At 36.7% G+C, this 22,755-nt stretch overlaps 1 protein-coding gene across 1 annotated transcript in view; it reads right to left on the bottom strand.

The window, feature by feature from the left end:
* Positions 1-22,755, bottom strand: part of LOC145669834 (beta-mannosidase-like) — a 164,107-nt gene that overhangs the window by 74,327 nt on the left and 67,025 nt on the right. The window contains exons 6-7 of the mRNA XM_081738179.1: positions 10,632-10,791; positions 1,718-1,911 (exon numbers count right to left, since the gene is read on the bottom strand). Of these exons, the coding sequence (XP_081594305.1) occupies positions 1,718-1,911; positions 10,632-10,791 (354 nt within the window). The remainder of the gene's footprint in view (positions 1-1,717; positions 1,912-10,631; positions 10,792-22,755) is intronic.

Here is a 22,755-nt window from a genome sequence, read left to right on the forward strand (position 1 = left end):
AACATGTATTTTACAATGTGTAACACATATAATAACATGATAAAATAAATAACAGCAATTAGTAAATAAATTAGTAAATGAGTATTGTACTATGCTATTTTTAAAGAAAACGTTCATGTTCTGAAGCGCGATAGTTTTTTCCTCTTCTTTCTGTTTTGTTATTATTATTATTATTATTATTATTATTTTTAATAATAATAATAATAATAATAATAATAATAATAATAATAATAACAGAGAAGTGGAAAAGCAAAGCCAGAGACATGACGAGGCGTGTACGGTGAAAAACTTGAAACTAGCAAAAATGAAAAAAAATAATAATAATTCCTATGATTTGGGAAAGCTCGATACAAAGCAACAAAAGATTTCCTTCATATTATATGGATAAAGAAGGTAAAAGATCTTCAGATAAAACATAATATCAAAAGAAGATGGAAAGACTACTATAGAAAGCTGTTAAATGAACAGAACTCGAGAGTAATCTTGGAGAACGGTGAATAAAGCCAAGAAGTAATAAACAACAAAAGAAGTAATATTGCTGCCTAGCAAAATGAAAAATAGCATTTATATGTGTATGTATGTATATATTACACAATTGTTATTCCGCCTAAATCATATGAATAGCTTGGAAAACTCGGCCTAGAGCATATGAATAGCTTGGAAAACTTGTTGTCTAATAAGAAGATGGAAAATATTGGCAGGACATTCGTTAAACTGACTTAAAAATCAAACGAAGCTAAGCTGAAATTGATCCCTTTATTCTAAAACTACTAACATAATAATATAAATTAAGTGGGAATTTTCTTGTACTACTGCCCATCCAACCAGGTACATGCTAGGCATGTAACATTTAACTTCCATACCAATCGTTTACATACCAGGTACTTAAGGAATGTACATTTCATGTTCCCTGCATGTGTCGCTAGGTAATTACTCTTCGAGGAATTTCTGATACTTGAAAGATATTTTATATGCTTTACTGGAAAATGAGGAACGTGAATAGCACATACCTCATGTACCACGGTTTGGTCGCGCGTACGTTGCTTCGCATTGCAACACTCATTTGTCCATATCCGCGCAGATGCAGTTAGTCAAGAAGCAAGGCGGGTTTGAAAGAAGGCAGTAGTTCACCGTGAGGTGTGTAATGAATGCATTTAATTAATATAAAATAAATTAGAAAGATCGTCTACAACGTTTATGTTTCATCGAGATAAGTTACGTATGAAAGTCCAATGACTTGTTTTATATATTTGGCAATGTATGTACGTGACGTGTTTTCATTTCATATGATCTCCACACCACGTACACGTTGAAACTTTTGCACATTACAGCAGATGTTCACTAGAAGAAAATATAAAATTATGTATAATTGTACCTAGCTTAGCTTGGCTTTACTCTAGCTTCTGTAACAGCTGGTAGAGTCGCTGATACATGCCTTTAAAGTCCTGGCACATGTCAGTAAATGGGCCAAGTACATACCCGGTATGTGATATGCACATGGCAGGTACATCCCTCGATATATGTTAGTCACGTACTATAGGGCGGAAATAACCTTATTCCCTTCATATGAATTACGCATGATTTCTCTATTCAAGTAACTATAATGTATATTTTCATGTACCTCAAGGAAAATTCTTTACGCATGCCTAGCATGTACTTGTGTTGGGTGAGTGAGAACTTTACAAAACTGTCATTTACTAATTAGAAAGAAATTTACCTCATAGAATATCTCTGTTTCATATATTCCTCCTCCCCAGACTCGCAGCATGTTCATATTGGCTTCCTTTGCTGATACAATTAGTTCTTCAGTATGTTGTGGAGTAACCCGTTCCGGCAATACGTGTGCTGGAATCCAATTTGAGCCCTTTGCAAAGAATGGCCTGCCATTGATTTTAAAATAGAAGGACCTCCCTTTTGATAAATTAAATGATCTATTAATTACTTAGGCACTATTTGTATAAATATTTAGAAATATTAAATTCTAAAGAAGTAGTTATTATTTTAAACTGTACTTGCCAGACCACAACTTTTTCTTTCCCACAAGTGTTAAGTTTTCCTACCATGTATTACAACGTGAAACCATAAATGAATATTCAATATCACTAAAATTCTTCCGTTTTCTCTATAAAAAAAGTCTAGCAAACATATTTTAACTTTTTCCCCATGAAATAATTCTCTAAGTTTGCTGGATAGTCCAACATAATACATACAACAACGAGAATGCAGGAAAGAAATACAAGAAATATCACCTTCCTCGTGTATTGTTATTTACTTTTGGAATCTAGTTCTGTTTTCATGCAAGAACGGTCTCTTGGCACCTAAAGTTCTTCTCATGTAAAAAATAGTACTTTGACACGTAGTACTGTTTTTATGCAAGAACAGTACTTTGACACCTAATGTTGTTGTGATCTAAGAACAATTCTGTTTCATCTAATTCTATTTTTATGCAAGAACAATCTCTTGGCAACTAATGCTATCTTGTGCAAGAACAATCCTTTGACACTTCATGTTTTCATGCAAGAATGATCTCTTGGTATATGATGTTTTCATGCAAGAATCCTCTCTTAACCTCTAATGTTGCTTTCATGCAAGAACAATAACTTGACAGTATATGTTGTTTTCATGTAAAAACGTTCACTTAGCACCAGAGGTAAAAATGGATCTGAAAAGGTAGGACGACGTATGACGTACGCCGTACCCTGTGCCTACCTTTGTCCATTGTAATTTTCTTAGAAGGTGTAGGGGGGACGTCACAGATATTCTTACGAAGTGGTAGGACGGCGTTCCCCCTCACTTTTACCCCTGCCTGCTACTTAGTCATGTAAGAACAGTCTCCTGGCACCTAATTCTGTTTTCAAGCAAGAATGGTCTCTTACGCTTAATGCTTTTTACGTGCGAGAACACTCTCTTGGTTCCATAAGAAGTATCTGTTTTCATGTACGAACGGAATCTATTTTCATTGAAAGATCAATGAATATTTCTAGGGTATTATCTGGCATAATTTGATGCCGCAGTGTGTGAGAAGGTCAAGTATGTTCGTTTATCATGATATATTTTTAAAAGCACCTGAAATGTACTGTATATAAATAGTCTCGCACCTGTTATATCTTTGAAATGTATCCTGCAATTCACAGTTATAGCTAGCTGATTGTAGGGAGATTGTAATTTTTATATAATATTATACTTTAAGGTACTTTGGATCCGCATTACCCCACCCACCACACTTGCGTTATTACTGTTGGAAAACCCTCCTAAATTAGGTTGTTTTTTTTATGTTTGTGATGCTGTAGTGCAACTGCATGACAAGTATGCTGCTATAAATTTTGATATTATATGTTAAAATGATTACATATTTTAAGACAAAAACACTCCCGTTCGTTTTCGTTATAATAAACTATACTTCATAGGCTTCATCAAATTACAAAAGTATATAAATACACAACAAGTTCTTGGTAACGAAATATAAAAATATTAATGATGGTATGATTTTTTATATTAATAAATTGAATAGCTTTCTTCTTTGCCACAACTATATAAGTGTTATCGTTGTAATGTAGGTTTGAAATATTTAATAACATGACGTAGTGGCATTTGAAACACTTCAAATTTATGTTGGATTGACAACACTGTCAACCTTGTGGTATGACAGAATATTCCAAACATTGTCACCTTGACGATATTTGCATGTTTCAAAATTTCAGTGTTCAATGTCCGTTAGTTCAAAAGTTACAAGGTTCAGCCTGTATATATAGATTGGCGAATTTTCTGATATTTCATTCGGTGTAGTCCAGATGTGAAGTGATTAATTGCTAATATTTTTGGACTGATATTGCAATTTGTCTTCAGAGTGGACCATTTCCTTTCGTCTCACGCTTCATTATTTGGCAGACAAGGTATAATAGTTCCTATAAATATCACAGTGTTATGTAGTTTCTCTTTGCATTTGTTAGTATTTGGTTATTTTACCAATGAGAATGCATCCTCATTATCCAGGGATCTTAAATCTAGGCTCTATTCTCTCGAGCGAAATGCCGTAGTCTAATTCAATCAAAATTATGATTCTCACAAACAATCCTTGTTTTAGTGTCCACGCGGTTCTGTTGGTTTGCATGACGTTTTATTTATTTCCTATCACCGGTACAAATAATTCAAATTTTCTGCACCAATTTTTTTGACTTACCGCACTTCTGATTTTGAATGTTTGTGTTAATTTTCGTTTAAATTCCATAACGGTTACTTCAATTTTCAGATAAATTTTTCTTATAATAATTTTCGCACTGCTTTGATTCACTATAAAGCAAACACATATATGGGAAACCCAGAGAAAACCCACGAACACGACGTTCTGGGTGAAGTTACGCAACCAATATACAGTTTTAATGAGTAACCGGAAAAAAAACAGTACAAGGACAAAAACAGCGCATTGATAAAAACCACGCAAGAACAAAAACAGCGCATCAAATACCGCGTAGAAAAAAAAGCGCATGAACAAAAACCGCGCATGCAAAAACCGCGTGAACAAAAACAGCCTATGGATAAAAACCGTAGACGAACATTTGGCACTAGGCTGGCTCGCGCACGAGCTCACTTCTTGCAACCAGGCTCGCGCTCACTAGGGCTCGCAATCACTTACCTTAATTGGGATCTCGCTTCCGACCACTTCTCTTAACTGTTTTCGCAATCACTCGTGCTCGGGGTCGCCTGGGCTCACACTCACTTGTCTCGACTGGGCTCGTACTCGGGCTTGCACTCACACGAACGGGTCAAGATACGAATTAGGCTGAGAACCACTGCCACAGACTGTTTACAATTTTTATAGACATCATTAGGAAAGATGAGTCAGGAACAATTACAGCAGAAGTCCCTTAAGTTTGACATCCCAAATGTCTTTACTGTCTTTCAGGTTGCATAATTGGCAGGCACTCTTCCTAGTTAAACAGATATAAGGACAAAAACAGCGCATAGACAAAAAGCGCTCAATCACAAAAACAGTGCATGCAAATACTGCGTGAACAAAAACAGCGCATGGACAAAAACTACGCATTCAAACACCGCGTGGATAAAAACAGCGCATGAACAAAGACCGCGCAGGGACAAAAACAGTGCATTCAAATACCGTGTATACGAAAACAGCCCATAACAAAAACATAGATGAACATTTTGCCTAGGCTCGCTCGCTCTCGAGCCCACTTCTTTCAACGGGGCTCGCGCTTTCGACCACTTCCCTCAACCGTTCTCGCAATTACTCGCGCTCGCGGTCACTTGGGCTCGCACTCAACTCTCTCTACTGGGCTCATACTCACTCGAGCTTGCACTCACACGAGCGGGTCAAGAAAGGAATTAGGTTGAGAATCACTTCCACAGACTATTTACAATTTTTATAGACATCCTTAGGAAAATGAGTCAGAAACAGTTACAGCAGAAGTCCCTTAAATTTGACAACCCAAATGCCTTAAAGGTGTTTCAGGTCGCATAATTGACAGGCACTCTTCCCAGTTCAATAGATATAATAACAAAAACAGCGCATTGACATAAACCGCACAAGTACTAAAACAGCGCATGCAAATACCGCGTAAACAAAAACAGCGCATGGATAAAAACCGCGCAAGGACAAAAACAGCGCATTCAAATATCACGTGAACTAAAACAGCGTATGGACAGAAACCGCGACAAAAACAGCGCATGAACAAAAACCGCGCAGGTACAAAAACAGCGCATTCAAATACCGTGTGCGCGAAAACAGCCCATGGACAAAATCCATAGATGAACATTTTGCATTATGCTCGCTCGCGCTCAAGCCCACTTATTTCAACTGGGATCCCGCTCACTTACCTCAATTGGGCTCACGCCTCCGACCACTTCCCTCGATTATTCTCGCAAACACTCGTGCTCGCGATCTCTTGGGCTCGAAATCACTTCTCTCGACTGGGCTCTTATTCACTTCGGCTTACACTCACACGAGCGGGTCAAGATAGGAATTATGTTGAGAACCACTTCCACAGACTGTTTACAATTTTTATAGACATCCTTAGGAGGAACAATTACATCAGAAGTCCCTTAAGTTTGACAACCCAAATATCTTTACTGTGTTTCGGGTTGCATAATTGGCAGGTACTCTTCCTAGTTAAATAGATATAAGGACAAAAACAGCCCATGCAAATACAGCATGGACAAAAATCATAGATGAACATTTTCCACTAGGCTCGCTCGCGCTCAAGCCCACTTCTTTCAACTGGGATCCCGCTCACTTACCTCAATTGAGCTCACGCCTCCGACCACTTCCCTCGACTATTCTCGCAAACACTCGTGCTCGCGATCGCTTGGGCTCGAAATCACTTCTCTCGACTGGGCTCTTATTCACTTGGGCTTACACTCACACGAGCGGGTCAAAGACTTTTTACACTTTTTATAGACATCCTTAGGAGGAACAATTACATCAGAAGTCCCTTAAGTTTGACAACCCAATTATCTTTACTGTGTTTCGGGTTGCATAATTGGCAGGCACTCTTCCTAGTTAAATAGATATAAGAACAACAACAGCCCATGCAAATACAGCATGAACAAAAATCATAGATGAACATTTTGCACTAGGCTCGCTCGCGCTCGAGCTCACTTCTTTGAATTGGGCTCGCACTAACTCGGACTTGCACATCTTCACTCAACCGGTCTCGAGCTCGCGATCACTTCTCTCAACTAGGCTCGCGAACACTTCCCCAAACTGGACTCGCTCTCATACAGGCTCGCATTCAATTCTCTCGAATGGGCTCGCGCGCAGTAAGGCTTGCACTCACTAATCCTAAGTTGGCGATTGTTCACTCGGACTCACGCTCACTTCTTTCAAATGAGCTCGTGCTCACTCGGGCTTGCACTAACTTTTCTCGACCGGGCTCACGCTCACTTTCCTCAACTGGGCTCGAGCTCGCGATCACTTCTCTCAACTGGGCTCGCGATCACTTCCCCAAACTGGACTCGCTCTCAAACAGGTTTGCACTCAATTCTCTCGAATGTGCTCGCGCGCACTCGAGCTTGCGATCAATAATCCAAAGTGAGTTCGTGTTCACTCGACTCGCGCTCACTTTGGCCTGCGCTCACGTACCCTAAGTGGGCTCGCGTTCACTCGAACTCGCTCTCACTTCTCTCGACTAAGCTCGCGCTAGTGATCACTTCTCTAAGCTGGACTCGCGCTCACTCGGGCTCGCGATCACTTCCCCAAACTGTTCTCGCGCTCGCACTTACATCTCTTGACTGCCCTCACTCTCACTCGAACTCGCTCCCGCTTCTATAATTTATGCTCGGGCTCGGGCTCAATTATAGAGCCCGAGCCCAGCTGAGCACGTGTGCGGAGTTCGCGAGTGTCGGGCTCGTGATTTTGAACACTTATGACAAAAACAGCGCATGCATGACCCGCAATGCATATCCGTTCCCAAAGCAAACTTTGTACAATTCTCAATATCTCAATAAATAGTACTGCGTTTATACTTTTATATTGTGTTCTCTTTTTAAGATACTTTTGAATTGTGTGCTTTTATCTGGAGCCAGTCCAGAGGGGGAAATATTTGATGGGAGGTATTTTTGGAGGAAATTTTTCCCAACTTTCGATTTTCAAATACGTTATGGGTGACAATATATAGCACCTCTAGAACTTGTTTCATGCTTAATAGAATGAACTATAAAGCAATACTTTGCAATGAACAGTATTGATGCACTATCTTTTTCACTGCGAGGCTAAAATTTTTAACGCTAACAGGATTAATGGTCTCTAGGCACTTATTCCATTGTCCATGGCACATAACTTTTAGTGCATGAACATATTTTTGTTATGTTTATCGAATGGACTAGGTTTGATTCGGATGTCCGGAAGACACATTCATGTATGTTCCTTGTGAGATTCGCATGTCATTTGAATACAGCAATGCGGATACTGGATTGTGCTTCCGTTCCGAGGCATTTATACATTAAAGATATTTATAAATTTAATATTTACACAAAACACACTTTTCGACACCGTTCCTGACACACACATACACTCTCGATATTTCCTAAGTTCGTATCCGGATTTACTTGGAGATATATCGAGTGCAAGCATACAGTTTCTTTCTGGGACACGCGGAATGCCGACGTTCCTGGAGGAGTCCTTCGGCCCAAAAAGATTTACAGCCACTCTTCCATTCATTCAGCTACACAATTATAAACATCATTCCTATCTTGGTATTTCTCCGTTTTGTTTACAATTTTAATCATTTGTCCTAGTATATTGTCCTCTTATTACTTCTGATTAGTCATTTGTTATTTTACTTAATGTCATATAGTCCTCCTCAGTAGCATTCGTTTATTTATTTCCTTCTTATTTGATCTCTTCCCTCTAGCCGTTCTTCAAGTAATGGACACCATAATATGTGTTGTTCTGGTGTGCCTATTTCTTCGCATTGATATCTTGGATGCTCTATTTTTACCATTTTGCGTAACGCGTGACTTACAAGTAACACTTCCCAGTGTAACACTGTGATTTTGATCAAATTTGGCAGGTAGATACTACACATGAAATAAACGAATACGAGTTTTTTATTTTCTGCGGAAAAACGGTTTTAGGGGCAAAAGTCCCACCCAAAATTTTGAAATTTGATGCCCGAAATGCAAAAGGAAGTGGACCGAAGTGAACGAAATTGTACACAGATGTTGTAGACGTAAATTGAGGGAATACGTCTTTCGTATTTTCCTGGAACAAACGGTTGAGTTGGGCATGGACCCCTCCAAACCTTTGATCACGACTTCTCAAAAATGCTAATAACAGTTTGTCAGAAATACCTAAAGGACATGAAGAATTGGGACAAAACTTTTTGTAGGGACAATAAGCAAAAGATAAACGAATATGAGTTTTTTATTTTATGCAGAAAAACGGTTTTAAGGGCAAAAACCGCACCCAAAATTTTGAAATCTCTATCTCTATCTCTGAATAGATATCTCTAAGTGATATATGTACACTCACTTCTTATTTGCCAATGCTTCATCATAATACAGTACTTACGCAACTCTACAAACACAAATAAACATAAATTACAAACACTAAAATCATTCTGCACAACTCATTTCTTTTCATTTCATCACAAACAGAACGCTCATAAATACTGATATAAAAATTATCAATGTCTAGTGTTCTAAAAATGTTAGTTATTACTATAATTACAATATTTCTCGGATTCGTTTCGTTCTATGTTAATCATAGATAACTAATAGCATAATCGTAATGAGATCATTACAACGAATAATAGACATTGCAATCAAAGCATTGCCCTTTGGTACACTAAACCCAATAATTCCTTGATACAGCTGTTGCCTTATTCATAAACAAAACTCAATTCTAGAAAAGAAGCGGAACTATATATTAAAATGCTAGGTTTATATGTTTGTCTCCAAAGAAAAGTTGATATGTTTGTCTCCCATCCTTTCGACAATGAGATCTCGAAACCCTCAAGTGCTAGAAGCGTGCCATTTTTGCTGGTCGATACCAAATTTTGAGTAGATTGTCCAGTTCTAGTAGAAAATTTAAAGAACTGGTTATTTCTTTATTACATTTTAGGGATACACTGGAAGTGTTGATTTAAAAAAAAAAGTGAAGCATCATATCCTATGGGTACTACATTCCAACACAACATAGTTGTATATAGGGGTTGTATGTCCTACAGACTTTTGTTTCATGCCCAAATTATAATGAAAAACGAAGGAAAACCATTTCTCCAGTTTAAGATGAATCTTTATTGTTTGGAATGTGTTGGCCAATGAACACTATATATATCACTGACATTATAATTAATTGTGTATGCAATATATTTGCTTATTACATGTTGCATGCAAGAAGAAAGAAAACACTGATCATATATGAATTAGAAACTCCAACCGGAAGTAGGCTCAAATCTTGCAAACGGTGTGAGATATTGAAAAAATATTCGAAAAAATCCTCCCTTTGTAGTACCCCTTGCCGATTTTCATCAAGACGACTTTCACTTGTGCCTGTAAAGGGTCATGTACAGATGTTATAAGGAATGGCAAGTAGATTCATGCTCATTTGCGAATGATGCGCTGTGTAGAGAGCGCAGGTTCAGCTAGTAATGAATTAAATGTATCTAAATATAAAAGTAGAAGATAGACGTTTCAAATACATTGAAGAGTTTGTTTGCTATTTCCATGTACGTACAGCAAGTAAAATACGTAATTCCAACTGTCGAAAATAAAAATTACTTTTATACACGAAAAACGAAAATGGCCTTCTCGCTAACTTCCTTTATCGCCGTATGCAATTACTTCATGGTCGGTAAATCACTCTTGGAAAAATGACTACCAGAAGAAAGAAAAATGCCTAGGAAATTTAGTGGACTATCCTTGCCATCGCCATATCTCTTGGTGCAAACTGTCCCTTGATTAAACAATTCCCCAAGGGCTATAATAGACATATATCCACCTAAATTTCTCATGATCCAACTTTCACCTTATATTTACGAAACGAGGAGCGTATACGGGGATGGATTCATGGTATATATATTTTTCCAAACATTTGACCTTATACCTACCGATTATTCTAGCATTACATCACTTAACTATCCTTTAATAAAACAATAATTGCAAACGATACCTACCCGTTTCTCCAATAGGTTCTTGAACCAGTTCAATTGTTCTGAATCCAAAAGAAACTGATTTCGAGTGGCTTTCAGCATAACCGTGGAAAGTAACATTCACAGTGTAGAGGTTCTGTTCCCCAAGACCGTTTGGCCACCATTCTTTCACTTCTTCAGAACACTGAATAACAATAAATATTATATTAAATATATATACACAGGGCGTTACAAAATTTGTCACAATAATTTGAGAATAAATACCTCACTTCAAAATGAGAAGAAAGTTCACATGGACCTATGGTCGAAAGTGCATAGTTCCGTAGTTATAGGGTGCCGAAAACGTGAAAAATGAACTTTAAAATTTCATAGTTCCACTAGTATAGGACCGATTCTTTTGGGTCAAGACATCACTGAGGAACTAATACTTGCGCTATTCAAATATCCATCTTTCAGAACCTCCGGTACTTGCACATTGATTTTAAGAGAGGCTGTATGGGAGTACTTGATTACTCTCCTCCCATCTATCTAAAAACTATTATGCAAGTACTGGAGCATTCTGAAGCACGGATATTTAGATAGTGCACATACCAGTTCCTCAGTGATATCTTGACCCGACTACGATAGGTCCCATAGTAGTGGAGCTATGAACTTCTAAAGCTCACTTCTTTCTTCTTTCTCGTTTCCGGCACCGTATAACTACGAAAGTATGCACACAACCACAGATCCATGTGAACTTTTTTCTTATTTTGATATATATATATATATATATATATATATATATATATATATATATATATATATATATATATATATATAGAGAGAGAGAGAGAGAGAGAGAGAGAGAGAGAGAGACAGACAGACAAACAGATAGAAAACACGTGATACGTGAAGTTCACGTTCGTGTAGGCTTGAGTATCACAATAAGCAATCTTATTAATGTGGTCTTCGTTGCAGTTAAGCTACTCTTTTCCGAAGCGATTTACAGTAATTACAGACGTCGCAATTGACCGAGCGACAGCAGCACATCTTTTTCTCACGCGTCTTCTTACGTTCAATACATGGCCTGTTTGTGACACATTTTGGAAGCAATTACACGACTCTCCTAATCAAGCAGGATTTGCTTTACGACGTGGGTCCTTTAACAAAGCGAATTCTAAGCACAGTCATTACCGGTGTTATTGTTTGCCCCGTGTTTGATCGTTTCTTACACCCACACACACGCTACTGCCTTACAACAGCAAATACTCACATCTGCCACGGCTTCATAACTGAAATGTTCCATTTTACCTTGAACTTGAAAACAGGGAAATTTTAGATTTTGCACCCTAGTTTTTACTTAACATTCTCTGATTCAGTGCTGTTGTTTCTCGAAACTCCTCTTACTATTACCTACGTTACTGATCGCGTGTAGGTGTAATCATCTCTGAGCGTACGTATAAAACAAATTCTGATTTCTGAAAATACATTCTCACGTTAAAGTTGTATATTTAAAAATGCAGATACTGTTTGGTATTACAAATAATATTTAGTTAATTAGTCAGAATTATAAAATTGATAAGGTCTGTCTTTCTTTGAACATATAGTTTGTGTTCCGACGTAAGAACGGAGAAATTTGAACAGTAGGATAATGGATTGTCAATAAGGTTTATCTTCAGAAACATGTTACACAGCAAAAAGGTACACTTTTAAAGTATTATACAGGATTCTTTTCAAATTACCTGGTAAGTTATACATGCTTTTTGTGAAAAATACGAAATCAAATTAAATGAAGTTGAAAGGAGAAAAGTGCAAAAATAAACCAATGATAAAGAGTATATACCTAATGCGAATTATAACGTATAACAAGACACTGGCGTCATCAGCAGACAAACTTTGTTGAGGACAGGCTGCCGGGGGGACTGTAGAATGCGGGGTCGTCCCCCAGAAAATTCTTTGAAAAATACTCCCATTACATTGCATTTTAAACCATTTTTGACTTAAAAAGCAAACAAAAACTTAAAATGTTTGTGTTTTATTTTTAACTTTGGATAGTCTCTTTTTTCTTGGAAAAATGTGGTACTATTTAGTTCGTTCAATAATGATTGGCACTCTCCCTATAATTGGTGTCAAGTAGCAGTTTGAAATGTTTGTTGATGTATGCATTAAGATAGACTATAGTACTATCAAACCCCACTAAATGTTTTTTTTTTCGTAGGTAGCACGTTGTAGCAGCAGTTGTTCCAACTTGCCAGGACAGCGAAAAGACAGCATGGAAGCAGACACACATGGGCAACGGTGGACAGTTTGGTTTCTCTGGAGGGAAAGAGTGAATACTTCATACATCCACAACAGATTATTAGCCGTATGTTGGGACACAACACCAAGTCGCAGATCTGTGTTTAGTTGGGTATCCGAATTCAAACAAGGCAAAGACAGTGTTGCGAAAAACAAAAGCACTGGGCGTCTTGCAACTGCACGCAGACCAAACAATGTCGCGCGAGTGAATGATTTGATAATGGAGCACAGGAGAATCACGTTTGATGAACTAGAGAAAGAAACACGTTTGGTCAATAAATGGCTCCTGTGAAAACAAATTAATTGTAGTGCCAATCATTTCTGAAAGCCCCAAGTAAAAAACACGCACACGCACGCACACACACAGACACACACTTTGTAGTTTGTTTATTTAAACAGTAAAATTCAACCTTGTAAACTTAACTCGCTTTGCTGCTCGTTTTCTAAGCAAAAACTGTTTAGTACTTAGCGGTTTACTCCATCTTCTCCTTCATAGAACCAAGAACTGACTTGCTTTTGTACAATTGGAAGCAAACATTTGTATTCCCTTTTTTTTAATATTCACTTTGTCTCACATTGTTTTGTGAAGGTAGCAAACTGCTACATGGTTGAACCTCTTTGGGGTCATAATTGGACTAAGTTATTTGAAATGTTGGGGAGGGACGAAAACCGTTTCACAAATATTGAAGGGGACAAGCCAGCGGTGTCCTCGGTGGGATTGACTCCCGTGTAACAAGGAACGTGCGATGAGTAATTTCGTACGGAAACCCATAAAAATATTAGTATTTCGAGTGGCTTATTGAATGGTAAATGAGGTACATATTCAATGAGCCACATCTCTCATCAAAACTATGCGTTGTACACAATCTTTCATCTTCGGGTATATACAACTTCAGCATGTTGAATTATTTGTGTTAACCAGTGATTATTGCAGATTAAGAATTCAGGTACACCTTTTAATTGAAAATTACATGTAAGACATGATAGTTCAGAAAGGAAGAGTAATGTTTAAGGAACTTATTTATGTAGACGCAGAACATAGAAATAATGTAATAAATTACAAGGGGTGTCCAATAAATTATCTACCTAGACAGGGACTGCAGATAGGCTCACTGGTCATTACTGTTTTTCTAGGTAGTAGTCCCCGTGGAGGTCTATGCACCATCGCCACTTTGTGGGCAGCGAAGAAATACCAGAGACAAAATAGTCTTTGTCATGGCGTGCAAACGGCTGTGAAACAGCCTGTTGAACCTCGTTGTTCCTCAGGTGTTTCCACTGCATGGACACCTGCTTGCTTTCAGGATACCAATGATGGATCCAGGTTTCGTCCCCTGTCACCAGTTGAGCCAGAAATTTGTCCATTGTTCGCGGTGTTACACAAACGTTCGCTACGCATCTGAACAAAAACACTCTGTTCATGGCCACTGCATTGCTCCGACTGACCTCAAATTGCGCAGCGAGGTTCCGAGGTTCCTCACAATGGCCTTGGCTTGCTTGTCAGGCGTCATTATGCTCCGCCCCTCCCTTCCTGTCCAGACTTATTGGACGCCCCTCGTATTAATCAATACTATACAATTGTAATGCGAAACTAGCTTGTAGTGGTCATTTAGCACAGATTGGTGTGTGTTTATCGTAATTGTTTTACTTTTGTGTGCCTACTCTGAACGCACTCCAGCACGATTCAATCTGCCCTAAACGGAATGATTTCAAATATTGTTTGTAGTGGTTACTTAAAACTTGTGTTTACGTTATGCGGATACCCAATATTACTTTGTGCCTAACGGCTTCTTTCGGCACTGAATGGAATAGAGCGAAATGTTACTTGTAAGGTACGTTGCAAAATGATACGAACGATCCAAATATGTGGCATAACTTTAGTAAGTGCACGTCACGGATGGAATACGTGATATGTAGAGATGTATAAGGAGGATATGTTTACAGACCATGGATAGTTCATTCATTTCCACGGCTAACCAAATTGAAAACAAAAAACAATCAAAACAACATGATAATGACTGTTGCAAAATGATACGAACGCAATACAAAAGCTAGTTCTAACAGACAATAAATACCAGCTTGAACACTCGATTAAACATGATGTTTACCAGCGTTTGCAGCAGAGTCACATCAATTTGATTCCATGCAGCGATGATGGCATCCTGCAACTCACGAACATTGTTGTACTGGGTACCGATGGTGATCACTGAGCGACACAACATTTCCTCAAGATTTCCCATCTGGTTTTTGTCTGGGAAATTGAAAGGCCAATCAAGTACAATCACGTCATTTCCCGAAAGCAATCCTTGGTAGTTCCAACAACATGGACAGTAGCATTATCCTTTTGGAAGATCCACTCGGGACCAGCAATTCGCAAGGTAAATGACAATAAATTGTCTGCAAGTACTGTTTACTACGTGGTTGATGTCATATGAGATGTAAGAAATTCGTGATTTGTTGTACCATAACAACCGAAGCCCTCCCCCACACATAATTACCGACTGTCCTTGCTATCGCTTGGAGTACATCTGCTCCTACTTCCGCAGATCGTGTCAATAGTATCATCAGCCATCGGGACCATTCAAATTAAATTTCTTTTCGTCACTGAAGATGACACGACGCGTTCTGCTTCCAGGTCACATGTATTTTGGTCCAGATCACCCGTCGCTCCTTGTGCTGCGCGGTGAGTTGTGGCTGACGCTTACGCTTCTTATATCAGAGATATGATTACAGCGTTTCACAAGTCTTGATAGGGTAGACTTATCTACACGAATGTTAGGGTCTTGTGCCAACTGTGTAAGGGATATTCCAGCACAACTTAGCTTTCGAACAACCTGTCTTTGCGGTTGTGGCGTGAATTAACGCGGCCTTCCTGATGATTTCCTTACTTCATACCGCATCCCAAGTTTAAGAAAATTGTTCAGGACACAAGCACATTGCCCAATTCGACGTGCAATTTCATTAACAGATACACCTTCTTCTTTATATGCCATTATTTACAATTTTCGCACTCAGATAATACTTTGCCAGGGCCCATTATACTTCTCTTACTCGTCGCCTCACACAGATGTCCTCGCAGTAGTAAACTAGCCTACACTTCTATCACTCGTCTGCTATACATTTTGCCTTCTCGTCTAGCGCCCTCTATGTTCCTAGCAGAGACCTAGCTACATGTTATTACACTAAACATGTCATCGTTCGTATCATTTTGCAACACTTTTCTTGGGCTGATTTTTCATTTTTGTTTCTCCCTGTCCTCTATATGTGTATATTTCTACATTACCTGTGTTCGTGTAACATAAATACAACACTGTTTCATTCACCCTCACTTCTATTTTCCGTTTCCTCTCCGATCACATAATATGACGATATCTGGTATCGTTCGTATCATTTTGCAACGCACCTTAGTAGTCATCTAGCATAGGTTTGTGTGATTTCTTCTCACAAGTAATCATTTTAATTGCATAAGTACTTAGATATCAATTTGTAGCACGTAAGTGTGCAGGTATATCATAAATCACTTGACAGGTAGGCTTCAAGTAAGTAAGAGCCTAGAAGCCATTAGGGGATAATTAGTGAAAGCATTGTAATTAATGAACAATTATTTAGGTTGTGCTCCTCAACTTTACCTATTCTAAATGGGGTATAAGTATGTGTGAACAAATGAGAGTGTAGAAGGCCTTAGGATATTATATCCCCTAAGCAATGTGGGTTTCACAGTTCTATAAATTTCTTCTTAGTATTCTTAGTCTGTACAAGTTATTGATAGAAAAAGTTCTACCGTTCTCAAAAATATGGCATATACCTACCCTTATACCCACATTATATTCCTTGTTTAAAGTGAATATACGCCAAACTACAAAATATTAAGTAGAGATACCCTCCATTATATCCCTAATGTTAACCAAGCTTTGTCAGTTGCTTAATACGTCCAAACAAACAATACAATTCTTAGATATTTTACGTGCTCCTACATCTATTCATACTTCTTTCACGTTCATCAGTTGTCTATACACATTTTACGCGCTGAAATCTTGTTAGAAATTCTAATTCCAAGTATTACATTAATATCATACATTAATATCATATATTAATATCTTTTCGTCACTGAAGATGACACGACGCGTTCTGCTTCCAGGTCACATGTATTTTGGTCCAGATCACCCGTCGCTCCTTGTGCTGCGCGGTGAGTTGTGGCTGACGCTTACGCTTCTTATATCAGAGATATGATTACAGCGTTTCACAAGTCTTGATAGGGTAGACTTATCTACAGGAATGTTAGGGTCTTGTGCCAACTGTGTAAGGGATATTCCAGCACAACTTAGCTTTCGAACAACCTGTCTTTGCGGTTGTGGCGTGAATTAACGCGGCCTTCCTGATGATTTCCTTACTTCATACCGCATCCCAAGTTTAAGAAAATTGTTCAGGACACAAGCACATTGCCCAATTCGACGTGCAATTTCATTAACAGATACACCTTCTTCTTTATATGCCATTATTTACAATTTTCGCACTCAGATAATACTTTGCCAGGGCCCATTATACTTCTCTTACTCGTCGCCTCACACAGATGTCCTCGCAGTAGTAAACTAGCCTACACTTCTATCACTCGTCTGCTATACATTTTGCCTTCTCGTCTAGCGCCCTCTATGTTCCTAGCAGAGACCTAGCTACATGTTATTACACTAAACATGTCATCGTTCGTATCATTTTGCAACACTTTTCTTGGGCTGATTTTTCATTTTTGTTTCTCCCTGTCCTCTATATGTGTATATTTCTACATTACCTGTGTTCGTGTAACATAAATACAACACTGTTTCATTCACCCTCACTTCTATTTTCCGTTTCCTCTCCGATCACATAATATGACGATATCTGGTATCGTTCGTATCATTTTGCAACGCACCTTAGTAGTCATCTAGCATAGGTTTGTGTGATTTCTTCTCACAAGTAATCATTTTAATTGCATAAGTACTTAGATATCAATTTGTAGCACGTAAGTGTGCAGGTATATCATAAATCACTTGACAGGTAGGCTTCAAGTAAGTAAGAGCCTAGAAGCCATTAGGGGATAATTAGTGAAAGCATTGTAATTAATGAACAATTATTTAGGTTGTGCTCCTCAACTTTACCTATTCTAAATGGGGTATAAGTATGTGTGAACAAATGAGAGTGTAGAAGGCCTTAGGATATTATATCCCCTAAGCAATGTGGGTTTCACAGTTCTATAAATTTCTTCTTAGTATTCTTAGTCTGTACAAGTTATTGATAGAAAAAGTTCTACCGTTCTCAAAAATATGGCATATACCTACCCTTATACCCACATTATATTCCTTGTTTAAAGTGAATATACGCCAAACTACAAAATATTAAGTAGAGATACCCTCCATTATATCCCTAATGTTAACCAAGCTTTGTCAGTTGTTTAATACGTCCAAACAAACAATACAATTCTTAGATATTTTACGTGCTCCTACATCTATTCATACTTCTTTCACGTTCATCAGTTGTCTATACACATTTTACGCGCTGAAATCTTGTTAGAAATTCTAATTCCAAGTATTACATTAATATCATACAAAGGGAAGAAAGAAGAGTGAACCTCTAATATTTAAATCTAAACTTTAAAATTTTATTTAAAATGTCTTGATCCATTACACAGCACAAATCGTAACCCACATAGCATACGATGTCCCTAGGACGATCCATTTTGATCCCAATTGTCCCATATAGTTCCTAGGATATAGTATGGCTACACTGGCGATGGGAAGGTAACACGTATTCGTTTGTGCTCCGAAGTTTTTATGTAAATGTGATGGTTTTTCTGTGTTGTGATCTCAAGTGAAGTGAACTAGCATAAACAGTAAGTAATGTAGATTTGTTTGAATTACCTAAGACGTCATTTGTCTAGATTATCTACATTTAAACATTGAAAACCATGCTGCTGGTTAGCTGTGAGGTGTAAATGTAAACAAACAATTGATAGTTACTGACATAGTTGCCAGCACCGAGTTAATATATTCGGAGTGCGTCCTAATATCACTAGATTGTCGGTTGTAGAAGAAACAAAACACGATAATAAAATGAGTGCGTGTATTGAATGTGAAAAATCTATACCAAGACAAGAATCGTCCAAAGTTCAGTGTACAGACTGTTATAATCTATGCCATTTGAAATGTGCAAAATTAACCAATACTGATATTGAATGCATGAAATCTATGAATCAATCATGGAGGTGTAAAAATTGCTCAAAAAACAGACGCGCTAGTATGCACGCGGAAGTTGCTCAAGATCCCGATATTCCATCTTTGAGAGATATCTACAAATTGCTTAAGGATCTCAAAGACGAAATGACGAAATTAAAAAGCTCTAATAAAGAACTTGAACGTGAACTGGGAAAATCATTAGAATTTGCTCACCAGAAACTAGATGAAAGTACAGCCCTAATAAAAACTCAAACTGAGACAATAAATGAGTGTGTTGTTAAAATTGATCAACTAAAGGAAGAAAATTCACTTTTAAAGAAAGAACTAAACGAAACGCGGTTATTGCTTGATGATGTAGATCAATATAACAGGAGAAATACTATTGAAATATATGGAATTCCACAGTTACCGAATGAAAATACTTATGAAATTGTAAAAAGTGTCGGTCATGCTTTGGACTTAGATGTTAAAACGGAAGCAATTGATGTATGCCATAGGTTGAAACAGACTGCAAATCAGCCTGAAAGTGGTATTATTGTTAAGTTTGTTAGGAGGGTTGATAAAGAGGAATTCTTGCGAAAAAGGAAGGTTAAAAGAAATTGGAACACAATTCAAGTTGGCTTCAGTAAAGACCAACCCGTGTACATCAATCAAAGTCTAACTCGATATAGAAAGGATATCATGAGACAGGCTAGGAAAGTTGAACGGGAAAAGGGTTATGCTTATTTGTGGGTGGATGATGCAGGTACAATAAAACTGAGAAAAAGGGTAGATGATAGGAATGTATTTGTATTAAAAACACTTGAAGATGTTTTAAATATATAATAGATGGATTGTCATAATGGCATGACTGTTTATTATCAAAATGTAAATGGTTTGAATACTAAAATTAATGAGTTTTATCTGAATAGCTTGTCTTGTGAATATGACATTATTGTATTAACAGAAACATGGTTGCATGATGGAATTACAAATAATGAATTATTTACTGATTCTTACAAAGTTTATCGTACTGATAGATTAAACAAAAGAGGTGGTGGGGTGCTGATTGCAGTAAAAGAGGATATCAGCTCTTATAGAATTGATCTGGGTAATGAAAATGAAGTTATCTGTGTTAGAATAATTTTAAACCACCAAGTATATTACATTTTTGGAATTTATTTTTGCCCTGCATCTAAAATTGAAAGTTATATATCTTTTTATAATTTATTTGAAACAAATTACGAGTGGTTTAATGAAACTGTAATTATAATAGGAGATTTTAATCTTCCTTTAATCACTGATTCTAAGTATGATCTTACAACAGGAGGAACTTGTTACAAAACACTATCAGATATTTTGAATATTTCTGGTTTGTGTTCACTGAATAATATTAGGAATTGTAATTATAGAACTCTTGACCTAGTTTTATCGAATTTTGAAGAAAGAATTGAAATCTTCAAAGAAAATGACCCAATGGTTAAACCGGATAAACACCATCCTCCATTAATTATTATGATTAAACAAGAAAGAGTAATTAACTATATAAAAAAAGAATATATTATTGAACGAAATTTTAAAAGAGCGGATTTTATGCAATTATATAAACTCTTAAGTGAAGCTAACTTTAACGTTGTAAGTACCTCCTGTAATGTAGATGACGCAGTTTATAACTTTTATCAGATTTTGAACTCAATATTTGATGTAACTGTTCCCAGGAAAAGGATATATACTCAAAAGAAATATCCATGTTGGTTCACGAAGAATATTATAGATAAATTAAAATTAAAAGAATATTATAGAAAAAAGTCAAAATTTTCTGAATATAATAAATTTATGTTCGTACAGATCAGGAGAGAATTAAAGAAAATGATAAGTATTGCATACTCTGATTTTGTAAAACAAATTGAAAAAGACATTAAATGTGATATCCGTTCTTTTTGGAATTTAGTTCAAAATAAAAAGGGAAAAATGAGACATAATAATAGCATACTAAAATATCAAAATAATGTATTGGAAACTGGTAAAAGTATAGCTGATGGGTATGCCCAATTCTTTCAATCTGTATATGAAACCTCCCCCAATAACATGGATTGGCCCACTAGTGATAATATGTTTGTTTCTCATAGTTTAACTTTAAATAGTGTATCCATCAATGAATATAGAATTGCTATAAAGAAACTTAAACCAAAAAAGGCTGGTGGACCTGATGGATTACCTCCTTATATACTTAAGGCATGCTCTGAACTACTTATGAATCCACTTTGCTCCATCTTTAATATGATTATAAAAACTAGTTGTTTCCCTACATTATGGAAAACAACTCGAGTATGTCCTGTTTTGAAATCAGGAGATAGCAAAGTAATTGAAAATTATCGACCTATAGCAATATTATGTGCACCAGCAAAAATATTTGAACAAATTTTGTTTGATCGAATTCTAAAGCATGTCAAACCACATATTTCGGAATTTCAACATGGGTTTTACCCTGGCAGATCTACAATTACAAATTTAATTAATTATGTTCAATACATATATACTATTTTCCATAGGCGTTCATCTGTCCACTCAGTCTATTTTGACTTTTCCAAAGCATTTGACAAGATTGATCATACAATACTATTGGATAAACTTGATAAATTTGGATTATGTTCACAATATATAAAACTCTTCCGATCGTACCTTACGGATTGAGTGCAATATGTGATGTACAAACAATTTAAGTCCGTAGAATATAGATGTAATACTGGAGTACCTCAAGGATCCAACCTTGGACCTCTTCTTTTTATATTATATATTAATGATATATTTAATACTGTTAAATATGCCAACTGTCTAATGTACGCAGATGATATTAAATTATTTATCGAAGTAAATAATCAAAGAGATAGCCTATATCTACAACAGGACATTGATGAATTGTATAACTGGTCAGTAAGAAATAGACTTCAATTTAATGTTAAGAAATGTAATTATATTGTGTTTAGTAATATTAAGCACAGCCCGGAAGTTCAATATACAATTAATAAACAGTTAGTTCAGAGGGTAAATTATATTAAAGATTTGGGTGTAATATTAGATTCAAAACTTACGTTTAACAATCACCTGGATTATATAGTTAAATGTGCATACAAACAATTAGGTTTTATTATCAGAAACGCTGCAAACTTTAGAACTATTAATTCTAGTAAAGTTTTATTTAATAGTCTAGTAAGAAGTAAGTTGGAATACGGATCCTTAATATGGAAAACTTCTACATTCTCCCATTCCAATAAAATAGAAGCAGTTCAGAAACGTTTTCTACGTTATTTATATTTCCGGAAATACCACATCTCAGCTACAAGACATAGAATATCATACCAGCATTTGCTAAATGAATTTGATTATACTAAATTATCTAATAGACAAAAACTACATGAACAAATATTTTTATACAAACTGATTAAAGGTATATACGATAACAATTCGTTTCTGGGACTATTAAAATTTAACACAAAAATGGCTAATACTCGACAGAGGTGCTTATTATTATATGATACACCTAGAACGGAGCATTACAGCAGTTCACCATTGATCCGAAGGTGCAAAACATATAATATTATATCACAAAAATTGCCGTATTTAGATTTTAATATGTCATTTCGAACCTATTGTGAATTGTTGCGACAAAATGTTTTATGAATTCCTAA

The sequence above is a fragment of the Thermobia domestica genome, chromosome 14 (assembly GCF_964235325.1).
Source record: "Thermobia domestica chromosome 14, izTheDome1.hap1.1, whole genome shotgun sequence".
In the NCBI taxonomy this organism is placed as follows: domain Eukaryota; kingdom Metazoa; phylum Arthropoda; class Insecta; order Zygentoma; family Lepismatidae; genus Thermobia; species Thermobia domestica.